At 34.2% G+C, this 22,051-nt stretch overlaps 2 protein-coding genes across 3 annotated transcripts; one reads left to right on the top strand and one right to left on the bottom strand.

The window, feature by feature from the left end:
* Positions 1–2,464: 2,464 nt before the first annotated feature.
* Positions 2,465–18,966, top strand: LOC106663477 (nocturnin). Its single transcript, XM_014388339.2, has 7 exons — positions 2,465–2,690; positions 16,655–16,839; positions 17,721–17,786; positions 17,853–17,974; positions 18,037–18,243; positions 18,347–18,640; positions 18,700–18,966. Exons 1-7 carry the CDS (start codon positions 2,647–2,649, stop codon positions 18,895–18,897), a joined length of 1,116 nt encoding a protein of 371 aa, XP_014243825.1. The 5' UTR covers positions 2,465–2,646; the 3' UTR covers positions 18,898–18,966.
* A 372-nt stretch (positions 18,967–19,338) lies between these two features.
* On the bottom strand, positions 19,339–21,675 carry LOC106663418. 2 transcript variants are annotated; one of them, XM_014388237.2, is made up of 3 exons: positions 21,512–21,675; positions 21,057–21,440; positions 19,339–19,529 (listed from the first exon to the last, which is right to left on the bottom strand). In XM_014388237.2, the coding sequence occupies exons 1-3, from the start codon at positions 21,559–21,561 to the stop codon at positions 19,457–19,459; spliced, it is 507 nt and encodes a 168-aa protein (XP_014243723.1). In that variant the 5' UTR covers positions 21,562–21,675; the 3' UTR covers positions 19,339–19,456. The 2 variants fall into 2 exon arrangements, with proteins under 2 accessions (XP_014243723.1, XP_014243724.1); XM_014388238.2 differs by having other exon boundaries at positions 21,550–21,641.
* Between the last annotated feature and the right edge of the window lie 376 nt (positions 21,676–22,051).

Here is a 22,051-nt window from a genome sequence, read left to right on the forward strand (position 1 = left end):
TGAGAGAGAAACTTTATTCTGGGTCTAGAATACACTAAGAATAACGAAAACGACACAAAATATTTTACAAAACTCGCATTTGAATTAAAGAAAATTTGACGTTAACATTAAGTCAAAGAGTTTAAAGTTAATAACAAAAAGTATAAAGAAATAGAAATAATAGAAGCAATAATAAGGAATTAGGAAAAAATAGCAATAATAAAGAATTCTCTGTCTTTTGCGAACATAATCACATACTGTAAGCTTAAAAGTTGGGAAAAGAAGGTAACAAGTTTTTTAATGTAGCAAAAGCGCCTAACAATATTATGAACTATGTTGTCTCTGGTTGGAGGAAGATGAGGTGCTTGCATAGCAAAAACAATGACGTGTATACAATGAACATCAAATGTTACCTACTATAATATCCCGAAGTATAGGAAATCATAGATTTAAAACTACACTGACAGGCCAAAAATTACACCAAATTGATTTTTTCTTCATTTTCTCGATAAAAGAAAATTCTGCCCTTCATCTATCTCATTGTTTTTACCAATAAATATTTTTTTATGCTAGGTTTTAAATTGGGAATATCAATTAGAGGTAAACACACTTAATCCTTAATCCGAAACATAGATGCAGGATTTTTCAAAGTTTACTTTTTACGGAATTTAAAATGTTTATTCAGTCTCATTTGAATTCTAAAGCAATAAACTGTTTATTTTTCATCTTTATTTTCTTAATTTCAATTTTTACACTTAAAAATGCCACTTAATGCTGAGGTTGTTGGACATGGTGAGGCACTTATTGATGACGGACGTTCCATCAGGTAAGCGGCTATTGCCATCAGAGTTCCCTACGAAACTCTGCGAGACGCCGTTGGACGTTTTCGAGAAATTGGGTCCTACCATGGAAGGCCCGGTTCTGGACGCCCTAGGGTAAAAGAACCACACAATGACCGTTTTGTGACTGAGAATTTTGCGAAGCCGGCACCTTCTGTTTTTCAAACGATTCATCAGCTTCAGGAAGTTCGAGGTGTCCAAATTTCTGAAAGCACTGCTCGAAGAAGATTAAATCAGTATGGACTGATGGCTTTTCGTCCGTAAGAGGTCCAGAATTGACCAGTACACATGGAGTTGGACAGCTCGCATTTGCTCGAGAGCACAGCCGTCTTTGGACGATTGGTCTGCTGTACGTTTTACAGCTGAGTGGATATTTGCTCTACGACCTCCAGATGTGCGTGAAAGAGTGTGGAGAAGGCGAAATGAAAGGTACGAAGCTTGTAAATTTTCCCAGAGCCGATCTTTCCAACCTCAGTGATGGTGTGGGCGAGAATTACAGTGGAGAGACGCACAGAGTTGGTTGTTGTTCGTCGAGGGTCTTTGACGGCCACTCGCTAAGTGGATGAAATTTGGAACGTCATGCATTCCTTATCCTCGATGAAATCAGCGACAATCCTATTCTCCATACTTGAACCCCATCGAACATTTTTGGGATAACCTCAAAAGACGAATAGGTCCATCACATAGACCTGATAGACTCCACGATCTTAAAAGCACTCTTCGTGAAGAATGTGCTAACCTTCAGCAAAGATACATTTCCAGACCGGTAGAAAGTATACAGAGCTTCTTCGAGATGTAATTAGAGCAAGAGGAGGCAATATGCGGCATTGAAAGAATTAAAAATCGAAAACAAAATTAAACAAATTTTATCTGTCCGTCTTTTTATTTATTTTTCTCTTAGCAATTATATAAAAATGTATAAATAAAGTTATACTACAAGTGGGTGGAATTTTTTGCCTGTCAGTGTATTTTATAAACAGCGTTTTTTTATGTCATTATACCTATATACCTACATATACACTTCTTAACATCTGACCTGAAGTTTAATTTATACAATACCGCAAAACAAAACCAGCGTCTGGGTGTTTCATCTACCAGTTTAGGGATAACCTTTTTTATTATGGTTTTAGGGCTGCTTGGATGTCTGATGGAATTATTATGTCCGTCTTTTAATTTTTATATGGCCCAAACATTAACCTTGTATTTCTGTTTAAAAAACTGTGGTGTATTTCAAGATTGAATTTGATTGCTCACATTTTCGATTGGCACAGAAAATTTGTACAATAAACGATAGTCCATGTAGCCAAAATACATTGGCTCTGATAGCGTTATAAGGAAGCACAGTTCTTGAAATTTCATAATATTGATGAGAGTAATTTCATACCGTAGACATTAGTTAGGAGGGACGTTACAAAAATGTTGGTTAATTTTTTTAAAGGTTTCATCATCTTTACAAAAGATTCTTTCTTAAGATTTCTACATATTGAAGACAGTTTTTCGATGTATTTACTTTCGCCCGGTAGTCAAATTTGCTTTTTCAAAATATCGTTTTATTTTTATAAAAATAAGGCAATAACGCTGCGGTCTGGGAACGGGATCGGTTGCGCAATCCTTCGGACTGACGGAATCCGCATCAGTCCGTTACCGACGGTCGGAGCACCCGTTGCGGAATCCTCGGGGAAACCCGATAAATTTTAAAACCAGACGGTTTTTCGGAGCTTGGAGTAGAAAAAAAAGGGGCCTCGTTCTAGTGTGCCGGGTTCACGTCTGGTGTCGCTATGAAACCGGGTACAAGTTCAGACTTCAGAGTTCAGACTTCAGTCGAGTTATGACTCTCGCACGAGCGTTACGCAGTTGCTCCCGGATGATGAGGTAGGATCGCTTAATCACAAACTAATCCGGGCGTAAAACCCCGGGATTACGGGACCTATACCGTGGAGACGGTTTACGCCTATTTCTGGGTGTCAAGGCCAATGGGGGGGGGCTGACATCGATTTTCCCCGGGTACGACATCGATACGCTCACCGGCCCAGTACCGGAACGTACCAATGCCCACAGCATTGACTTAATTTTATCTTTTCCTCATTTTTATCTGTTGTTTCAAGAATCTCCTTCCGGATTTCCAGAAAAACTGGGCTAGTGGACAAATGCAAAGTTGCTACGCGAGAGACTCGTTCGTTTTGATGTCAGTACCTTGAATATATCACTCTCACGATAGATTACTTAAATAGTTTTTGGTTTAAAAAAAAATCCACAAGAAATTTTCCAATTTGAAGTCTTTTGCTTTGCACTTTAATGAAAACAACGAATAAATTTCTTATTCCAACATTGTCGTTTCCGGTTTAACGATTGTCTCCTTTGTTTATACTATACTTTATATTCATTATTTTTGTTTTCATGTTGTTTTGTTATCCAGTGAACGATTATTCATTATCCTCCTCCTAGAAAAAATTAAAAAGAAAGAAATTTCATTATCATTATTGTTCTTTCTTGTCTTAACTTTAAGAACACAACATTTATTATAACTTTAATTAACCCCATTAAAAAACGAACTGAAAACAGTCGTTTCATCGCACAAATTCAATCAATCTTTGATCTTTTTCAACAGCAAATTTATTTGTTTAATGTTGATATTTGACGGTGGCGTCAAATTCTCAACATTCTGACTTTTACAGGCAATTTTTCAATAAGAATTCAGGACAAACATTTTTTTCTCGCACAAAACGGAAAATCTGCAAAACGTGAGATTAAACATTATTATGGAAGTGTTGAAGAAGATAGCGATGCCGAATTGATACACATTTCGTGTCAGAATTTTTGTGAAAGAAAGGGAAAAATTTGAGAGGGGGAGAGTTTTACGAAAAGGTATTAATGGATCGTGTTTGTACTTTAATCATAGAAGACATCGCTGATGCATAAAAATCTTTTGACCTCCTACGTTTTAATACCTATGAGAGCTAACTTATTCTGATTTAACTTCGTTATTTATATTAAATTTAAAAGAGTTTGTCATCCGGATATTTGTAAAATAAATCTTGTCAATGAAAACCAACCTCAACGCCATGACCTCTTAATTTAAATAGTCTTTGCTAACGTTTACGCTTTTATACATATCGGCTTTTCCCAAAAGGCATCATGTTGTTTTGAAACTTCCATGTTGCACTTCAGTTTAAATTTAGGTTTTAAAGTAATTTGTTCAAATTGTAAAAAAAAATTGTATATGTAAACATATACCATATATGGATGCATATTAGTTCTTTTTTCTGTACTACGTTTGTAGTAGTAATTTAATTTTGTTCCTGACCGGTCAGCCTTGAGTCGCCTTATTGTAGTCTGGTCGCCTTCTTCGACATCGTTTCTACTTTTTTCTGATCCGAGGCCGAGCGACCTATCGTTCAGGCGGAATCGAAAACCGTTTCCTTGTTTTTATTTCTTAATCGGTTTTCCCAGCCAAAAATTAAAACATGTTTAGTGATTATCGATCCTCTTTTAGGCAAAACGAGATATTTGCAGGTAGGAAACATGATGTTTTATTTCCCCCGGTTTTATTTATGCCGGAGCCGTAATCATTGTCCAACTAAACGGCCTTGATTGTCTTGTCATAATATTTCTAAACTTATTCAACAAAATATTAACGACAGGCCTTATTCTTCTTCTTCTTCTTCAAGTGCCATGTCCTCGTAGACGTTGGGGATCAGTAGCCTGAACTGGTTTCAATCCAAAGCTATTCTAAATAGATCAGCAGCGGACCATTGGCTTAAGTTCTTAAGCCAGAATATTCTTCTACGCACTGGACCACGCTTCCCATCTATTTTTCCTTGAAAGATAACCTGCAGCAGATGATATTTCTCATTGCGCATTATCCAAAATATTGAAATTTTCTTCCATTTATGGTATCGAGGATTTTTAGCTTTTTATTCATGCGCTGTAATACAGCCACATTAGTGAGTCTGGCTGTCCAAGGTATCTTCAGAATTCAGCTGTGCGTCCACATTTCGAATGCTTCCAGCTTCCGGCATAATGTGTCTGAAAGGGTCCAAGTTTCAACCCCCTAGAGAAGTATACTGAATACATAGGATCGAAGTATTCGAGTACAAAGCCTGATAGATAACTCCCGGTTTGTCAAGACTTTCCTCATTTTCTGGAAGCTTGTTCAATTCTACAACGGATTTCGCATGCAGGGTCCCAGTTATCTTTGACATCAAGCCTTATCAGATTATTAAATTAGAACAAAGAAAATAGTATGGCTGATCAAAGATTGTTATGGCTATATAGCACTCCTACAAGAAAAGTGGCATAACAAAAGAAAATTTTACAAGAGAGACAAATGAAAGTTTACTTTTTCTGATTTAAGTATTAAATACATGCCATTAGGTTTGTTGACAATAAAAACTATCATGATGTTTCTTTAATTCTTCAACAATTTAGCTTTCCTTTCCCTAATTAATCCCGTCTATATAATCCTGAAAATAAATTTATATCCTTATAATATCTACACAGCTTTTGCCTTAAAACACAGGAGCAAAAATTCCACAATGGTTAAATATGTGCTAAACATTTTAAACGATCAAACATGCGCGATAGCTTTTTTAATTGTTTGAAAATAGGTTCGTGGCAACTTGACTGTAAATGTCTGCAAAACTAAGTTTCTAAGCTGCTACTCGTCTCCAATTAGATATTCAATTTTGTACCTCGGCTAAACTTATTTCTAAAAATAAAATAGTTGACATGAAAATTGCATTCTTCATTCAAAATTCAATGCTTGTTAATTGAGGTCGTTAACTGACGTTAAGAATTTGAAAAAAGAACCGTTATTTTTTTAATTTAAATAATTTTAATTTGCCCAAGTTGTCTATAATATCAATGAACCTGTATATTAAACATAATTAAAATAAACTTATCAACAACTTGCACTGATTGTACGCTGCATGCGTTCAAAAATTATTTTAAAAATTTATTTTAAATTTCAATTTTGAATCTATATTAACATAAATTTTTTTAAACTTAACTGATTTGATATATTTCAATTTTTTCCAGGACGTAATAAAAATTAAAAAACTGAATTCGGGTATTCCGAGCGTTTGAAAAAACCCTTATGATTATAAAATCGATAATACTTTAAAACCTTTAACAAGCATAAATCGTTCTTCTTATTTAAAATGTTAATTCCTTATAGAAATAGAACTTCGCATAAAGATTAAAACTAATAAAAAAATTAAGCTAGGTTGTGTTCATTTGTCAATTATACAACCGTAGGTACTTCCTACACTACGAATATTCTGCAAGCTTTTTGAAATGTCAAGGACTTTTCCAGACTATCCACTAGTCCCTTACAATATCATACTTCAAAAAACAATTAAAATTTATACTTTTACCAATTTACTGGATAAATAAGTGTATAGGGGCGAAGGTGGCCGCAACGGTTTAGGCGTGACACGGCGCTCATCACTGTAAGGTAAAGGTCCCGGGTTCAATGCAGGGCCGCTGGATTACACACTTACAAATGGGCTTTTTTCAAAAGCACAGGCACCCGGAGGGTTTATATGACCTCTGCTGTTGCGAACCTCGTAAAAAAAGGGAAAAAAGTGTATAGAAATTTTTAATGTTTTTTCTTTGGTGATGTCTGTCGATAACGGTGAATGTTAAAAAAATTGAAATATTATCAATTATACACAATAGTTTTCTTAACTATTTCGAAAATGTAAATAGATTAAAATCTATCAGGGGATTTCTTCTGGAAATGATATCCCAATAAAATTAAGTTAGACAAAAAGACAAACTCGTAAATCTGACTTGAGAATGTACGCTTTCACGCAGAATTTTCTTGTCCTTTTCAACGTTTTACACGGAAACGAAATCGAAAAGAAAATCGCTTCAATATGCGGAAACAATGTCGAACAACCTATAAATAACATTTAGTGACAGTTGAATTTAAAATTTTGGCAAGAGACTCTGAAGCAAATGTAGAACATATCCTGCAATAGTTCTTATATTATAATATTTAATTTTTTAGATGTTTACTTACTGCTGGTAGTAATGCACAAGTTTAAATTGTGTTCGTAAGTATATTTTGAATACTGGAATGACCTTTTCTTAAGTAGACGATGCAATCGTTAGACCTCTTCACAAAACAATGTATATAGTTTTTTACCTATCAGTATCATTTTTCTTCTTTTTTTAAAACGAATGAGAAATTATTAATGTAATGAAAACCGGATAGTTAAGATTGCTTTAGATTTTAAAAAGACGAATTGTTTTCAAAACTATGTCAATACGAGACCTCTTCCAATGCCCCGTGTTCTGTCGGTAGCATGACCCGCAAAGCCCAACGACACTGCCGGTTTTAATAGTTTTTTTTCCCCCAGTGAACAGAAGTTTTTGTTTAAGAGGAGTAAGTAAAATTCAGAGCAAAAATGAGTAAAACAATGTAGATTTCTTCGGACAAAAATACAATTAAATGTTTGTATATTTTTCCCTATTGTAATTACCATTTTGTCTCAACTTGGTGTATTTTCATAATTATGAAATCTTCTAGTTAATTTTATTAAAAATAAACACAAAATTTCTCACAAGACCTTATTATCAAATTCCATACCATAATTCCGATCATTCAAAGGATGAGTGTTTTGTAAGTGTTCGCAAAGGTGTTGTTTCTTTTATTAATCAGTGATTATCTAATTTTGCTATCCGTTTATGCAATTAAGACCACAAATTTTCACACTTACGGTGTTTCAAGACCAATTCCAATTTTTGTCCAGATGACATCAGTAATAAAAAATTTCACGGAAAGCGTCCCCGAAACGCAAAGGCAAATGTCTAATAAATGAAATTGGTATGTCAATTTGATAGAGTTAAAGAGAGGTGTTTAATTGATATTAGGAATGTTTCAATAAAAATGAGGAAGGGTTAAATGTTGTCATTTGAATGGGTAGCCAAAGAATTACTAACATGGGGCAAATTATTTTATAACGATTCCTTATCAATAAGCTCAAAGTATATTACTATCAAATCCTAATTTATTGTACAGTTTCCATTTTTAAATCCCAATTTAATAAGAAAGTAACCCACCACCAGCTTTCTTTATTGCTGCACCTTGACCTGATATATTTCTCGAAAAGAAAGTTGAAAATACATTCCATAACAGAGGTATATAAGCTATAAAAAAGTAAAATTGCTCGTGGATCATCGATTAAAGAGCAGGTTCCTCTGGGTAGACTAAATTACCGCCAAATTATTTTGATTTCAAGAACATAATACCACTAAGGTAAACCTAAATTGCAAATCGAATAATACGGTATCAAATCCTAGTTTAAAATCAACCCCTAAACCTCCCCAAACTTTAATCATAATTAAGCTTTCACCTAATAAATTACAATTATAAGGTCAAACCTTCAAGTATAATTTTTACCAAAATAATGAACTAGGCCTTGAAGAATAACCGCGACTGGTGGCGACAAAATTAGTTAGACCTTTACTAAAATTAACTAAATCCTATTTTCATAAGTCAAAATCATTTGTTATGTTCAATTTGTTGCGCAAACATGGGGATAAAAAGAATATAATGAAGTAGAATCACTGCAAAAATATTTTTGAATACAGTATTCTATTCGCCCCGACATTTCTTCGACTAGGAAGCAGGGAGGAGTCCACAAATTTGTAAAATATAGAGTTGCATATCAATTCATAAGAAACTATCTGGAAAATTAATCAAAGCCGATTACAAAACAGTTAAAAGAGAATGTAATTGGGAAAGAAATATATTAGATCAAGGAAGTTAAAAATTTGCCTAATTTGTACACTAATAACAATAACAGTTATATACGGAGTTCTATAGTTTCTAGTCTATTTTTAAATAAACGTAATAATGAACGATTTCATCAAATTTTTAAACAAGTTAATATTGAATTTGCTAATTGCTACCGATTATAACAAAAGGCATTTTATGTCGTTTCTGATGAAGGGAAGGGGAGTAGTTGTGAATTTAAATTATTCAGTTATTAGAAGGTAGAAGGAAAGCGTGTATTATTTTCTTTGTGAATGAAGAGATGCACTTTTAAATAGGCTTACACATAAATAATTGAGATGTCCGGAAATATCAAAGATTCTATTTATTTCATGGTAAGAAAACGAGGTGGGCGAGCTAGTCGGCTACATTGTTAAGGCCTGTAATACAAATTGCTAAAAAATGAATACGGTATTTGTAATTTGTTCTTATTCTATTAAATTAACCGATATATTCTTGTTAATTGTATAAAACAAATTAGAAATAAATACAAATACCAAAAACAAACAAATGTTAATCCTCTCTTTTATAACGGATTTACTTAAGAATAGTAAACATGAAGTTTACTCGAAGATTCATTTTGTGAACAAATACCTTTTCTAGTCTTTTCTCCATTTTAATCCAGTTGCATTCGTTTTAACCAGGAAAGACATCATCATGAGGTCATCGAGGTCAACGGCAAGTAGATATCGCAGAGGCAGTTGGCGTCTCTCAGAGCATGGTCTCCCGGGCTTTAGCCAGATTCCGAGAGACTGGAAGTGTCAATAGGAGGCCTGGTAGTGGATCTCATCACACTACGACATAAATATTATCATTGCTGCAAGACGGAACCTTTTTCATAGTGCCCTCCAGATCATAAATAAAGTACAAAATAACTTTACAATTAATTAAGGTTTTTAGTCGAGATGAAAAAAAGTTAATGGCACGAGAGGGATTCGAACCCACGACCTTCGGCTAGATACGCCGCTGCTATACCACCTGAGCTATCGTGACCTCGATCCGCTCGGACATTAACTCCCTATGTTAACCCCACCTTATACGTTTTCCCTCCTTTTGCCATTTTTCAAATGTCGTGTAATCGGTTTGGATTCTCGACGACCTTTATGCCAAAAAAAATTTTCAAATGGAAAAATGGCAAAAGGAGGGAAAACTCATAAGGTGGGGTTGAGATGGGGAGTTGATGTCCGAGCGGATCGAGGTCACGATAGCTCAGGTGGTAGAGCAGCGGCGTATCTAGCCGAAGGTCGTGGGTTCGAATCCCTCTCGTGCCATTAACTTTTTTTCATCTCGACTAAAAACCTTAATTAAATGTAAAGTATTAATTGGTCAAGCGGACCACGAAATTAGTGAATTTAAAGTACAAGATGTTTAGACAAGGCCTTTGTCAAGACAAGCGATTACGAATGCCTTAAGCAACAGCACGCCGCCAGCAACTCAGGAGAATATGTAGCTGCGAGTGCCTAGAAGAGAACCCCAATTCTAATGGTGCTACGTTTACTGATGAGTCTCATTTCTGTCTGTATAGTGCCGAAGCGTCTACCGAGAACAGGAGATGCGCACAATCCCCCCAGTTCGTGCTCCCTCCAGTGCAGCTTGGACGAGGCGGTGTAATGGTTTGGACTGAGATTTACACTGGAGGACGAACTGAACTCCATATCGTTGAAGGCGACTTCACCGCAGTCCGTTATCTCCAAGAAATTATCGAGAAATACATCCCTCAAACCAGGGATCTCATTGGCAGGGTTTTTCGATATCTGGACGACAATGCCAGGCCTCGTAGGGACAAAGTTGTTCATCAATGTTTAAAAAACTTGAGAATTCCCTATTTGTCCCTTTCCCCATTGTCTCCAGACTCAACCCTATTGAACACATGTGGGATGCGTTGCAGAGAAGGCATTTTGATCACCATCCACTGTGATATGCACGAACTGAGTACAGCGTTGCAACATCTATGGTGAAATAGTGACAACCTTATTTACAGCACGCTTAATAGGTACATGATGGTTTCAGCTTACAAAGGACAATATACATGGTATTACTTCTTTTAAAAAATATTGTGTCAATATGCAAAAGTATAGAATTAAAACCTTATAGTTTTCAAAATCCCTTAATTATATTTTCCTTCAGTAAAAAATATAATCATTTCTAATCAATTTTAATGCAATTTATAATAAAAATAAAATAAAAATCCTAGGGAAAATAAATTCTACAAAATTGGCAATATCCCTATTCATTTTTGAGCAGTTTATGTAATCGAATACAAGAATTGATTAACTGTTAAAAAATAATAATTAAAATAATTGATAATAAGTAAAATGTTATTATAAAGGTCTGGGAGAGCACGGTGGTCAATATTTAGAGCATCCGATTTGTGTTTGCCACGTTAGCGTTAGCGGTTCTGGGTTCAAATCTTCGTAAACCCCATGGATTTTTAATCGATTATAATACGAAACAGTAAATTGGTTTGATCCGCGGGTTACTTTTGATACCACTCGTCTACCACGGTTCTTCCTAACAGTTGAATTAAGCCAATTCGCCATGACGGGTAGAGACCATGCCATATGATATGTTTTTTGTGAAAAAATTTATCTTTTGGATATAATAAAAACTTTTCTATTCTCATACTCTATGTTATAGCTTTCTTCCAAAAACAAAAGGTAGAATGGGTATTCCTGATTCTTTGTTGACCTTTACATTTTGTGGCTGTAAGAAAACAAGACGCCATTTTATGAATGTATAAGATTTTTGTTTATTTTGTTCCTTATATTAATAATTAGCTGAACGAGTTGATCTTTAGTAACGGCTTTTGAATTCGTTTGGTTCGTTTTGGTACATTTCCACATTTCACTTTAATCTTCGTGATGAAGGATATTCACGTTGAACCGACTTTTTACCTGCTAAGTTTAGACCGTGGGCGATCTCGGGTCGCCTGAAACAATGACTACCGCCGTACCGAAATGACACAATGACTAATTACCGGCTTTAATTAAACCCGAGGGATTGTCATACTTGATTGAAAATATTTTTTTTTAACTCGAGGCGAGGCCATCGTTTTGTTTTTGGCATTCGCGTTCTGCCCTTCTCCTACCGCACATTTCCTGTAGGCGAGAGGTCGGCTTTTCTGATGAGTCTATCTGCAGGATAGGTAGATCAGCTCGAAGGCCTTTCCGTCAGAGAAGCCGTTTAAAAAATTTAATTGGTGCTGCTTAAGCAAGGTCCTCATTGAAATGAAAAAGGAAGTATAACGACCGAAATAAGTCAAAAAAAGACGAACGAAAACCTTCAAAATACTTTTTAAGACTTCAAGTAAAAATAACTAAACAAGGTTGAAATAAAACAGAACCAATTGTCTAGACTTTATTTAGTTCTGTCGTTCAAGGAAACATAAATAATATCGGAGCCAAACCAGAATCCGACTAAATACATTTCATAAATTCATTTAGATTCCATGAAATAAAGGGTCTTTACCTTTCTCTACATGTTTCTTTTCTTTTCATAAATATGTTGCCAATACATTGAGAAAATTTGAAAAAAACATGAGGCATGTAAGTCTAAAGAAATTCTTAATGTGCATGCAGGTTTATTTTATTTTTTGAACCATGAAATATTTCTTTTTGTAATTTCTTATACCAATAATAGTGCAATATCTATTCTCACTGTAATTAAGCATTTTTGTAAATATTTATTTATTATATTATGTAAATATTTATATGTAAGTTATCTCTGCTTATGATCGACACCACTTTTTTAAAAAAACACTTTTATTCCATATACAAGATAAACTGAGGAAAAGTGCACGGCGTCGGAGTCGAGGATAGACTGCTTTCCCGTGGGAAAAACAGTTTATCGCCAGATACAACGCCTACGCGAATAAGTAGCAAGGCTGCAAAATAAATGCAACTGCTGCAGATAACTTACTGTAACTTATATATATATATATATATATATATATATATATNGTGTCGTGAGGTGAGGTAACATCCATAGGAATTTCTCGTAGAGATGAACCCACTGCCACAACCTCAGATTGATTTTCATTTTCATTTTTTTCTTAGAAGCTCCATTATTCACCTAGTAAAAACTATTTAGGCTGTACATACACATCAGTGTAGGTAAATAGTGCAATTGAACAATTAAGATTTATAGGTTGTTGGCACTCCAGCAACAATGGACCATCGTTTGACCAAATCTGAAAGTTCGTTTTTCAAGATAGCTGTAAATAACTTTAATTATGTATCGTAAACATTCAGCCAAAGAAAGGAAGACAGAATGTGTTTTCTTCATGACCACAAATATTTTTTTTTTGGATTAAAAGTCTTTCAACATCTTCCACCAAAATGTTCATCCATACTCTTCAGCAAAACTCAATCAGAAAAAGGATATGATAAGTTGTTATCAAAATGTAGGAGGTCTAAGTACCAAGGGACAGTTATCACGAATTAAATATACTTCACCTACGACATAATGTCACATAAACCTGGCTGAATCACGATTTTCTAGATTCTGATCTTAGGTTAGATGTCTACCGTTGCGACCGCTCCGAAAAAGTGGCCATTTCAAATGTGGTGGAGGAACCCTTATCGCAGTCTCACTGTCTATCAGTCATGTCTGATCGAATTGAACATAACCTTATTTTAATGAAGTCGATTACATCCTGGGCTCTACCTATGTACATCCCTTCAGACTGCCCAGCTGAACTGACCATCGTGAGCTTTACTATGAGTTTCTACAACTTTCTGTGACTAGACACAACTTGGTGAAATGATGAGTTAGGAGCCACAAATATACCTTAAAATAAGATCTTTCAATTAATTAATCTTTATGTAAAGTATTGGTTGAGATAAAAAAAGTCAGTGATTCGAACCCACGACCTTCGGCTGAAAACGCCTTTCGTTATATATATAACTTTCCATCTGAACCCAACCTTTCGAATTTTCCCTCCTTTTTGCCATTTTTCAGGTGACTTTTTTATCTTAGCCAATACCTTACATAAAGATTAATTAATTGAAAGATGTTATTTGGTCAATCGGACCACAAAATCTAACGAACTTAAAATAAGACTTCAAATATACCTTAGCATACTTAAATTTGTTTCAGATTGATTTTTGCTGTAATTTGCAAAATCGTTGCCTGGGCCTGATATTGTCAACAAAATATGAAGTAATAGTGACACCGATAATACTACGAGAAGAAATATAGACCCAAAATGTGTCTTCTCCATGACCATATTTTTTCCTTTGGATTAAAACTTGAAGATGTTTTTAGTCTTAACGGAAAAACTTTATATATAACAAAAACTTTTTAAGGTAAAAATCTGCACATTTTTAAAATTATGAACACCTGAGTTTCACAGACGCGGTCGTTTTTTAATCAGACTGTTCAACACCTTGTACTTCAAAGTTGTTTTTATTGTTGCTTTTGTGTAATAATTACATTTTAAAAAGTATTAGATTAACAAAAAACGTTTAAATCTATTTTGAGAATATCTATGTTTTATTAACAGCAGTCGTGAATATGAGCAAGATAGTCACAAAACTGTTAGACAAGCTCGCAAGTAGACTTTTCTGTTTCTTTTTTATTAAAAGATAGAAATGGTTAAATTCAATTCGATTAAAGAAATATGATATAAATAGGAGGCTCATGTTTTGTGACGAAATCTTAAATATTGTCATCATCTTGTAAATTTACTCTTTCCCTCGTAGAACGTTTTGTTTCAATGTTTCAAATAATCCGAGTAGAACGAAAGTGAAGTACAGGTCGAAGATAACTTTCAATAACAAAGACACGTTTAACCTTAACCTTCGCCTAGGTTTAAAAACAAACGGAGTTGGCAGGGAGGCGAACCTGGAGCCTTGAACCCAGCCCGCGAATGATTTATTCGAGCTGTTGCTTGCTTACGGTCCGCCAAACCCCTTTTCGGATTTTTTTAAACTCGCTTAGTCGTTTTTGAACCAGACACGTTTAAAACCTTGAAAAATATCACTGTATAAAATTGGCAAGTTAGAAATAAAAAAAGAAAATCACATGTAAATCACGGCGAATTGGACAAGTATGAGTGTCCTCAGATGAAAAAGAAAAGTCTTAATGCATTACAGTGATTATCGCATTCATTTATTATGAACAGTCGCCCGGAGTTGGTTTTGCTTGTGGAGGGTCTTTAATGGCCACTCGCTAAGTGGATGAAATTGTGGAACATCTTGCGTTTCCTATCATCGATAAAATCAACGACAATCCTATTCTAATGCAGGATAATGCCCGTCCACATCGCTCGCATGGTACAAACGTACCTTCAACATAATAAAATTAGGGTGTTAGCCTGGACAGCCCGTTCTCCATATTTTACTCCATCGAACATTAATAGGGTAACCTAAACAGACGAATAAGAACCCCCTCCATTACTGCCTGATACTCCACAATCTTGAAAAGACTCTTCCTGAAGAATGGGCTAACCTCTTACGCGAAATTACGCGATATTGAAATGTTAATTAAAAATCTAAAACAAATTTTATCTGTCCGTCTTTTTTTATTGTTCATTTTCCTTAGCAATTTACATATTCTTTTCCTTTTTTAGGCAAAGGCGCAATTATTAAATGGTAAAAAACGTGAAACTTTGATTAATATATAAAAGTATATACAAATCAAGTTATATTACAAGTGGGTTGAATTTTTTGCCTGTCAGTGTATATAAAGCCCTCTATACTTAGTTTATCGCTGCCGGATAGTGATATTATAATATGAATATGAATATTATTATTCGTGAACTAGATTTACATTTTGTTTGAATATGTCATATTTTGATTTTTATTACATCTAAATTTTATTATTTCACATTGTTTCAACCTCTGCGTTAAAAAAATTCATTCAGAGTGTAAAAAGGGTACTATAGCCATTTGCAAACTTTTTTTTTAAACTCTTGCAGGTAATGTTGGTATATGTATAGGAAGTTTATTAAATAGCTTGACTCCAGCAAGTGCAAAACTAGGACTAATTTTAGTCTTTGAACAGAATGAATAAGACAACTTATTTTTTGCTCTAGTATTCTGTTCATGTAAATTAATTACATATATATAATTTACAATGTTTTTCTTAATATATTAGTGCAAATTAGACAATACGCCGCATCTCAAGCGAGATAGTATTCGAATTTTTAACGTTAGAAAACAAAGGGAAGACAACCTACTGACACTATACTTCACCTGCTGGCACCATGATAAGTGACTATCAATAATGATCCCTAATAGTTTACAAGTATTTAACTGTGGGTATCTTTTATCGTTAAAGGACTAATACATTACTATTTAATACATTTAATATATAATAAATAATAAAAAGGGATATCCTAGGGCATGCAGTGTGGTATTGGGTGGGTTTTGTGGGGATGGTCGGCTCGGTTGTTGCTGTTTTGTGGGTATGGGAAGTCTGGGGCTTCCAGGGAACGTTTAGCTCCTGGGGTCTTGGCCGTTTGGACTTTTTCACAATTGTTTTGAAACAAACAGTTTTCATCCATTCTTCCTAAAAGACCTACGTAATGGAAAAATGAAATAATAGAGTCAAAGTAAAATAAGTAAGTAGGTCTGCTCTTTTTCCCTGCTCGTCTATTTCCATGGCCGTTGTGGGAACAAAAAGTTGAAAATTAAAAGAAAAACACATTCCCCATCTTTGAGCCTTTATCAATTGATTTTTGATTTTTGTTGTCTAGGATGAGAAAATTAAGGATGGAATGAAGAAAAATTCTCCAAACTATTTGTTTTAAACCTCCGATTTATTTACACAGGGCAGCTTGATGCTATTATGTACAAGGATTCTAACCCTTGTAAAGTTTGTAAATTCTTATAACAACTGTTAAGGTATTTCAGACAAATTATGAGGGATGTCGTATGGAACATTTATCAAGTAACAAAATTACATATGATACCATAATAAATAATAAAAAAAAATAGGTTGAGGTTAATGCGTTTCAATTGCAACAAAACTGGGTCATACACAATACTGATATGCCTCTTATCAGGAAGGGAAATTTGAGAGAAATAATTTCACCGATTTCATTGCGCAGGATGGGGAGCTTTACGTCAGCACCCAAGATCCTCAACGAAGACACTGAGGACAACGATGTCCAGCTGCCGGATAAGATGTCCAAGGAGGAGCTGCTGAAGTATTGCTCATCGCAGATTGGAGGGAGCATCCTTCTCCAAAGGCCTTTTAAATCCGCTGGAATAGTCAATCTGGCAAACTACAAGAGTAAGTCTGACCTCAATTGAAAAATCAATTAGTGACCAAATATTTTTTTACTGTTCTTTTGAAATCAAATGCTTGTTTCAATTCTGACAACAGTATAAATATGTAATATGTTGAGAATGTTATTTCTAGTTTTCGATATAACGCTTTTCCATGATGCTTTTTTATAGGTGAAAACAAGTTAAAACAATGATAAAATCAAAAGGCACAACATTGATTTAATAAACACCATTTCATATATTATGTATGGAAAAAAAATGGTACAGGGTTTTTAGTTTGAGTACTGGCATCCCCATTAAACATATCGTTGTTTATGTTATGTAATTAAGTTAAGTGGCATACATCAAATTTGTAATGACAATAAAATTAAATACATCTTGTTTCGCTACATATAAATTATGGATTAACAAAAATTTCAAACATTCAATCATTAGAACATTTTACAGGTTGATAAAATCACTAAACTAAATGAGAAAGTATAGTTCATATCTTCTTCCGATAAAAATGTGTGTTTCTTAGTGACCTGTTGTTTCATAATTTGCTGAAGTCCTGAGGAGCGGTCAAGAATAAGGTAGTTTAGAAAAACACCTTATTTATATTTTTCCGACGTTTCGAACTTTGTTCGGCTCATCTTCAGGCCATAAAGTGTGGTGCTATTCTTGAGGTGTCATATTGGTTTTGTGTGAAAGTGTTGTCAATATTACAACACTTTTACACAAAACCAATGGCACTACAAGAATAGCATCACACTTTATGCCCTGAAGATGACCCGAATAAAGGTCGAAACGCAGCTAAATAACTACCTTCTGCTTGACCGCTCCTCACGACTTCAACAAACTAGGATAAAAGACAATAAAAAAGGTTAAATTATAATTTGTTTTCAGGTGAAGTTCCCCCTTTAAAAGATCCATCTTCAGTCCGAGTGCTCCAATGGAACCTTTTATCTCAAAGTAAGCTTTTATTCAGCGATTTGCCTAACAAAACAAACAAATTAAGTAAAATATTTATCGTTTTAGCGTTGGGGCTTAACAACGACAACTTTGTCTGTTGCCCAGTGGAAGCCCTTCATTGGCAGAGAAGGCGTAATCTGCTTACACAGGAGATCGTGAGGTTTTCCCCAGACATCATTTGTCTGCAAGTAAACAAATTTTTTTTCCTATGAAGACTTGGGCTTGAAATGATTCGTTTCGTATTTTTTAGGAAGTGGACCACTTTAATTATCTGAAAAAGGTACTCGGGACTCAAGGGTACGAAGGGATGTTTTTTCCCAAGCCCGACTCTCCCTGCATGTACATCAAGGAAAATAATGGGCCAGATGGGTGCGCTATTTTCTTTAGAACTAACAAATTCGAGCTGATCAAGGCCGTTACAAGAATACTTGAAGTCTGGAAAGTGCAAAGCAATCAAGTAATTTTTTAAGTATTGTTTGTCAACTATTAATTTAATTTAATTTCTTTTTTAGTCATCACACTTTTTAAATGTTATCTAAGAGTTTTTGTGTTTTTTTAAGGTGGCTCTTTTAGCAATTTTGAGAAATCGTTCATGTGGTACGGAATTGTGTGTTGCCACAACTCATCTTAAGGCAAGGAACGGTGCACTCTTGGCAGCTCTGAGGAACGAGCAAGGAAAAGACCTCTTAGAATTTATATCATCTGAAGCAAATGGCCGGCCAGTGATTTTATGTGGCGATTTTAATGCTGAGCCTATCGAACCTGTTTATTCGAGTATCACATCTCACCCTGGTTTAAGGCTGGCCTCGGCTTACTGTACGTCCCAAGGCGAACCCCCGTACACTACCTGGAAGGTACTTGGTTCATTTCAAACATAGATTTACCTGAACTTTAAAAATAACAATTGCTTCAGGTTCGTCAAGAAGGCGAAGTCTGTCACACATTAGACTACATATTCTACTCAAAAGGCAAGTTCAAAGTCAATGACGTTCTCCAATTTCCAACAAGCGAACAGATTGGAATAAACCGTGTCCCCTCGTTTTTCTACCCTTCCGATCATTTTTCACTAGTCTCCGATCTTAACATAAACCAAAATTTACTTAACTCGTAATACCAAAAGGGAACATAAAATTTCTTTAAGATTTAAGACTATGTATATATTTTATATATATTTATTTTATTATTGAGTTTTATTTTGTAATATATTTATTTTAGAAAAATTTGTATAATAAAATTTACTATAAAAACTATAAAGTAGTCATTTATTTTGTGCTTAGTTTTTTTAATAGCATTTTAAATAAAACCTAATTTATGGGCAAGCTATTTTTTAACTATAATAATCCGAAATTTCTAAATCTATTCACAAATCCTTTCTTTTTTTCTATGGTTTCTATGATCGACTTCGATATAAACAAGAATCTCGGGGCGTCAGTGGCCGAAACGGTTTAGGCGTTGACACGGCGCTCATCACTGTAAGGTAAAAGTCCCGGGTTCGAATCTATAACTTTGTAGCTGAAATGCCCTCGTAAAATAAAATTTCTTACAAGTGTTATTCACGTCAGTATAAAATAATTTTATTAGCAGTTTTGTACTTTTTTTTGTACTAGGAGTAAATTTCATGTTAAATTTAAATATCTTTAATAAGTTGTGTGTTGTGCCTGTTATTTTTTTCATGACATCGACTCACCCAATTGGCCCTTTTCAAGCAACCTCTGTAACAGATTATTCCACATATCTTGATATCTGCAAAAAAAGGTTGAAAAAAAATGGTTTGAATTTAATCGTAATCTATAAGAAAGTAAACAACTTTCATCAACAAGGGAAATATTATTACTCGATCAATATTCCATTTTTTTAAATAATAATAATAATAACCGAATTTTTAATAAGAAAATTAAAAAATCATTAGGCATGCTACTAAATAGAAAACAAATCCTGATAAACATTCATGCAAAATTAAAATCAAATAAAGTAATTGATATTTCTGTTAAGAAGGGATTTTTAGAGCAAACCTATTGAGGCTCACCCTTCTCTAACAGTCTTCCTTACGAATGTTAGCACATTTTATTTTAAATTAAATTTTATTGAAATTACATATGAGGCACGTTTTTATCCTTTGCTTCCTCTGAAGTATTTGCCTCAGCTCTACCAATTTTTGTAATAACGGTAGTTTATGGGCTGGTAAACAGGTTATAATTTTTCTAAATTCCTTTTGTTTAAGAATGCAGAATGATTTTATACTACGTTTTGTTAAGAAGTTTTAGAAGTTACAAATTTTAATATAATTTTACTTTTAAGTGAATGATATCAGCCTTAATGTTACACATATAGTTGAATATAAGAATAAAGAGATAAGACAAATTTGAAGAAAAACACATAATCCCTTTGTCAAAATGTCAAAGAATTTCCTTAATCATCAGTACTTTGAAACTATTTTAATTATCTAAAAACGATTAACATGATTATGTAAATATAAATATCTACTTGTTGATGTTACATGTTGTAACATACATATAAATAAATGTTGATCTTTTTTAGCTATGATCATTAGAAATCATTTCTTTGAATTAATTATTCTTTATGTAAGTTATTGGTTGAAATAAAAAAGGTTTGTCACGAGCGGGATTCGAACCCACAACCTTCAGCTCAATACGCCACTGCTCTAACCACTTGAGCTATCGTGACGATTAAATGGTTAGAGCAGTGGCGTGTTGAGCCGAAGGTCCTGGGTTCGAATCTTGCTCGTGACACTAACATTTTCATTTCAACTAATACCTTACCATAAAGTTTAATTAATTGAAAGAATTTATTTGGTCAATCGGACCACGAAATATAATAGATTACAAATAATCTCGTACTTTTTCTTTGCCGGGTTGGTATTTCATTTAATCAAATCATTTGAGATCAAATGGGGGCCTCCCTCATCAGACTTGAGTATTTTTCAAATTTGATAAAAACTTCTGGATCCTTTTCTCTTATATCATTAGAAATAGTTTCAAAGTCCTTATAAAGGGGTTCAATTTTTCAAAGTATGTGAAGAAACTAAATATTTTTCTTCAAATTCTAGTTAGACTTTTAAATATAATTTTAATTTTACGGGTTGTAACAATAATAATATTACAAAGTGCTGATTGAAACAATACAATTGAAATTTTGAGGTTGAACCTGTGGGTGTTAACCCATTTTTGCTAAGCTTATCCACTAGAAATGACAAACAGAACATGTCTTTTCTCAAATAATAAAGTAAACTCAATTGTATAATATTCAAACCTAAATGTTTGCTTCGTGTTGGGATTTGTCATTATGCCATGGAAATCATTCATAGGAAGTTTACTCTTGTATTTTGGTACCCTTGACACATGAGGCATGTAGAGCCCCCTGGCCAACCTCAGGGCTCGTTTCACCCACGGACCCTCTTGAGTGTCATTTACAGAATCTATTCTTGGTCCTTCATTTGTGCCATGACGTTCTTCATTCCCTGAAGACACTCGCGAACGGCCCTCAAGTACAAAGCGATCTCCTTTAACCTCTCTCTCAGGTTCTGGTAGAGGACCACTTGTCGGCTCGAACTCTCTTCTGCCTTCACTCCATCCGACCGTAGATAGCCGCATGCCATAGTTCAAGCTACTCTTTGCAAAATATGTAGAACTTCCTCTGTGAAAAGAAAGCAAGAAGAAAAACAAGACATCCATGTCGGAAGACTCAAGTACAGTTTTTCGACAAACCTTAAATTAAAAATAAAATAAACAAGTGAAAAGCTCACATATTTACGCATGCTATCATAGATTTGACTAGGTTAAAATAACACTTTTAACTTTGAAAAAGAAAATAACATATAAACTTTAAAAATAATACCATCTGTTTAAACATGTGCACATAGCATTCAATAATAATTGAAAATCCTGAAAATATCCAGATCTCATGATAATCTATTAATTTTAATTATAACTCATCAATTTATGAGTTGTTCTTCCCCTATATCGTTAAATTACATACATACTCTTCAATATTCATGCACGTATATGCATTGTGGGAATTAAAAATTTATTTTATCTAAAAAAAGAAAGAAATCCATAATTTTACATTTCAATATTCACGTACTTAGTCTTTTTTTGAGTTTAGTTGCCTTTCCACTCTTTTATTGTATTGGTAATGGTAATGAGGATACTAGGAAGCGGGGTTTGTGCTCCCAGGCCCTGCAGCCTTCTGGCTTATTGTACCTTCCTAGTTCTCTAGTTTAGTACAATAGACTCCATCATACTTCT

The sequence above is a fragment of the Cimex lectularius genome, unplaced genomic scaffold (assembly GCF_000648675.2).
Source record: "Cimex lectularius strain Harlan isolate CLEC.00 unplaced genomic scaffold, Clec_2.1 scaffold199, whole genome shotgun sequence".
Lineage (NCBI taxonomy): Eukaryota > Metazoa > Arthropoda > Insecta > Hemiptera > Cimicidae > Cimex > Cimex lectularius.

Coding starts and splice junctions, on each gene's coding strand:
- LOC106663418 (XM_014388237.2), bottom strand. CDS start 21,561: ATGCGTAAATATGTGAGCTTTTCACTTGTTTATTTTATTTTTAATTTA. Junction 21,441..21,511: donor TATTTTATTTTTAATTTAAG/GTTTGTCGAAAA, acceptor TTCTTTTCACAG/AGGAAGTTCTACATATTTTG. Junction 19,530..21,056: donor AACACGAAGCAAACATTTAG/GTTTGAATATTA, acceptor CTTTTTTTGCAG/ATATCAAGATATGTGGAATA.
- LOC106663477 (XM_014388339.2), top strand. CDS start 2,647: ATGACTCTCGCACGAGCGTTACGCAGTTGCTCCCGGATGATGAG. Junction 2,691..16,654: donor AGTTGCTCCCGGATGATGAG/GTAGGATCGCTT, acceptor TTCATTGCGCAG/GATGGGGAGCTTTACGTCAG. Junction 17,975..18,036: donor CAGACATCATTTGTCTGCAA/GTAAACAAATTT, acceptor CGTATTTTTTAG/GAAGTGGACCACTTTAATTA.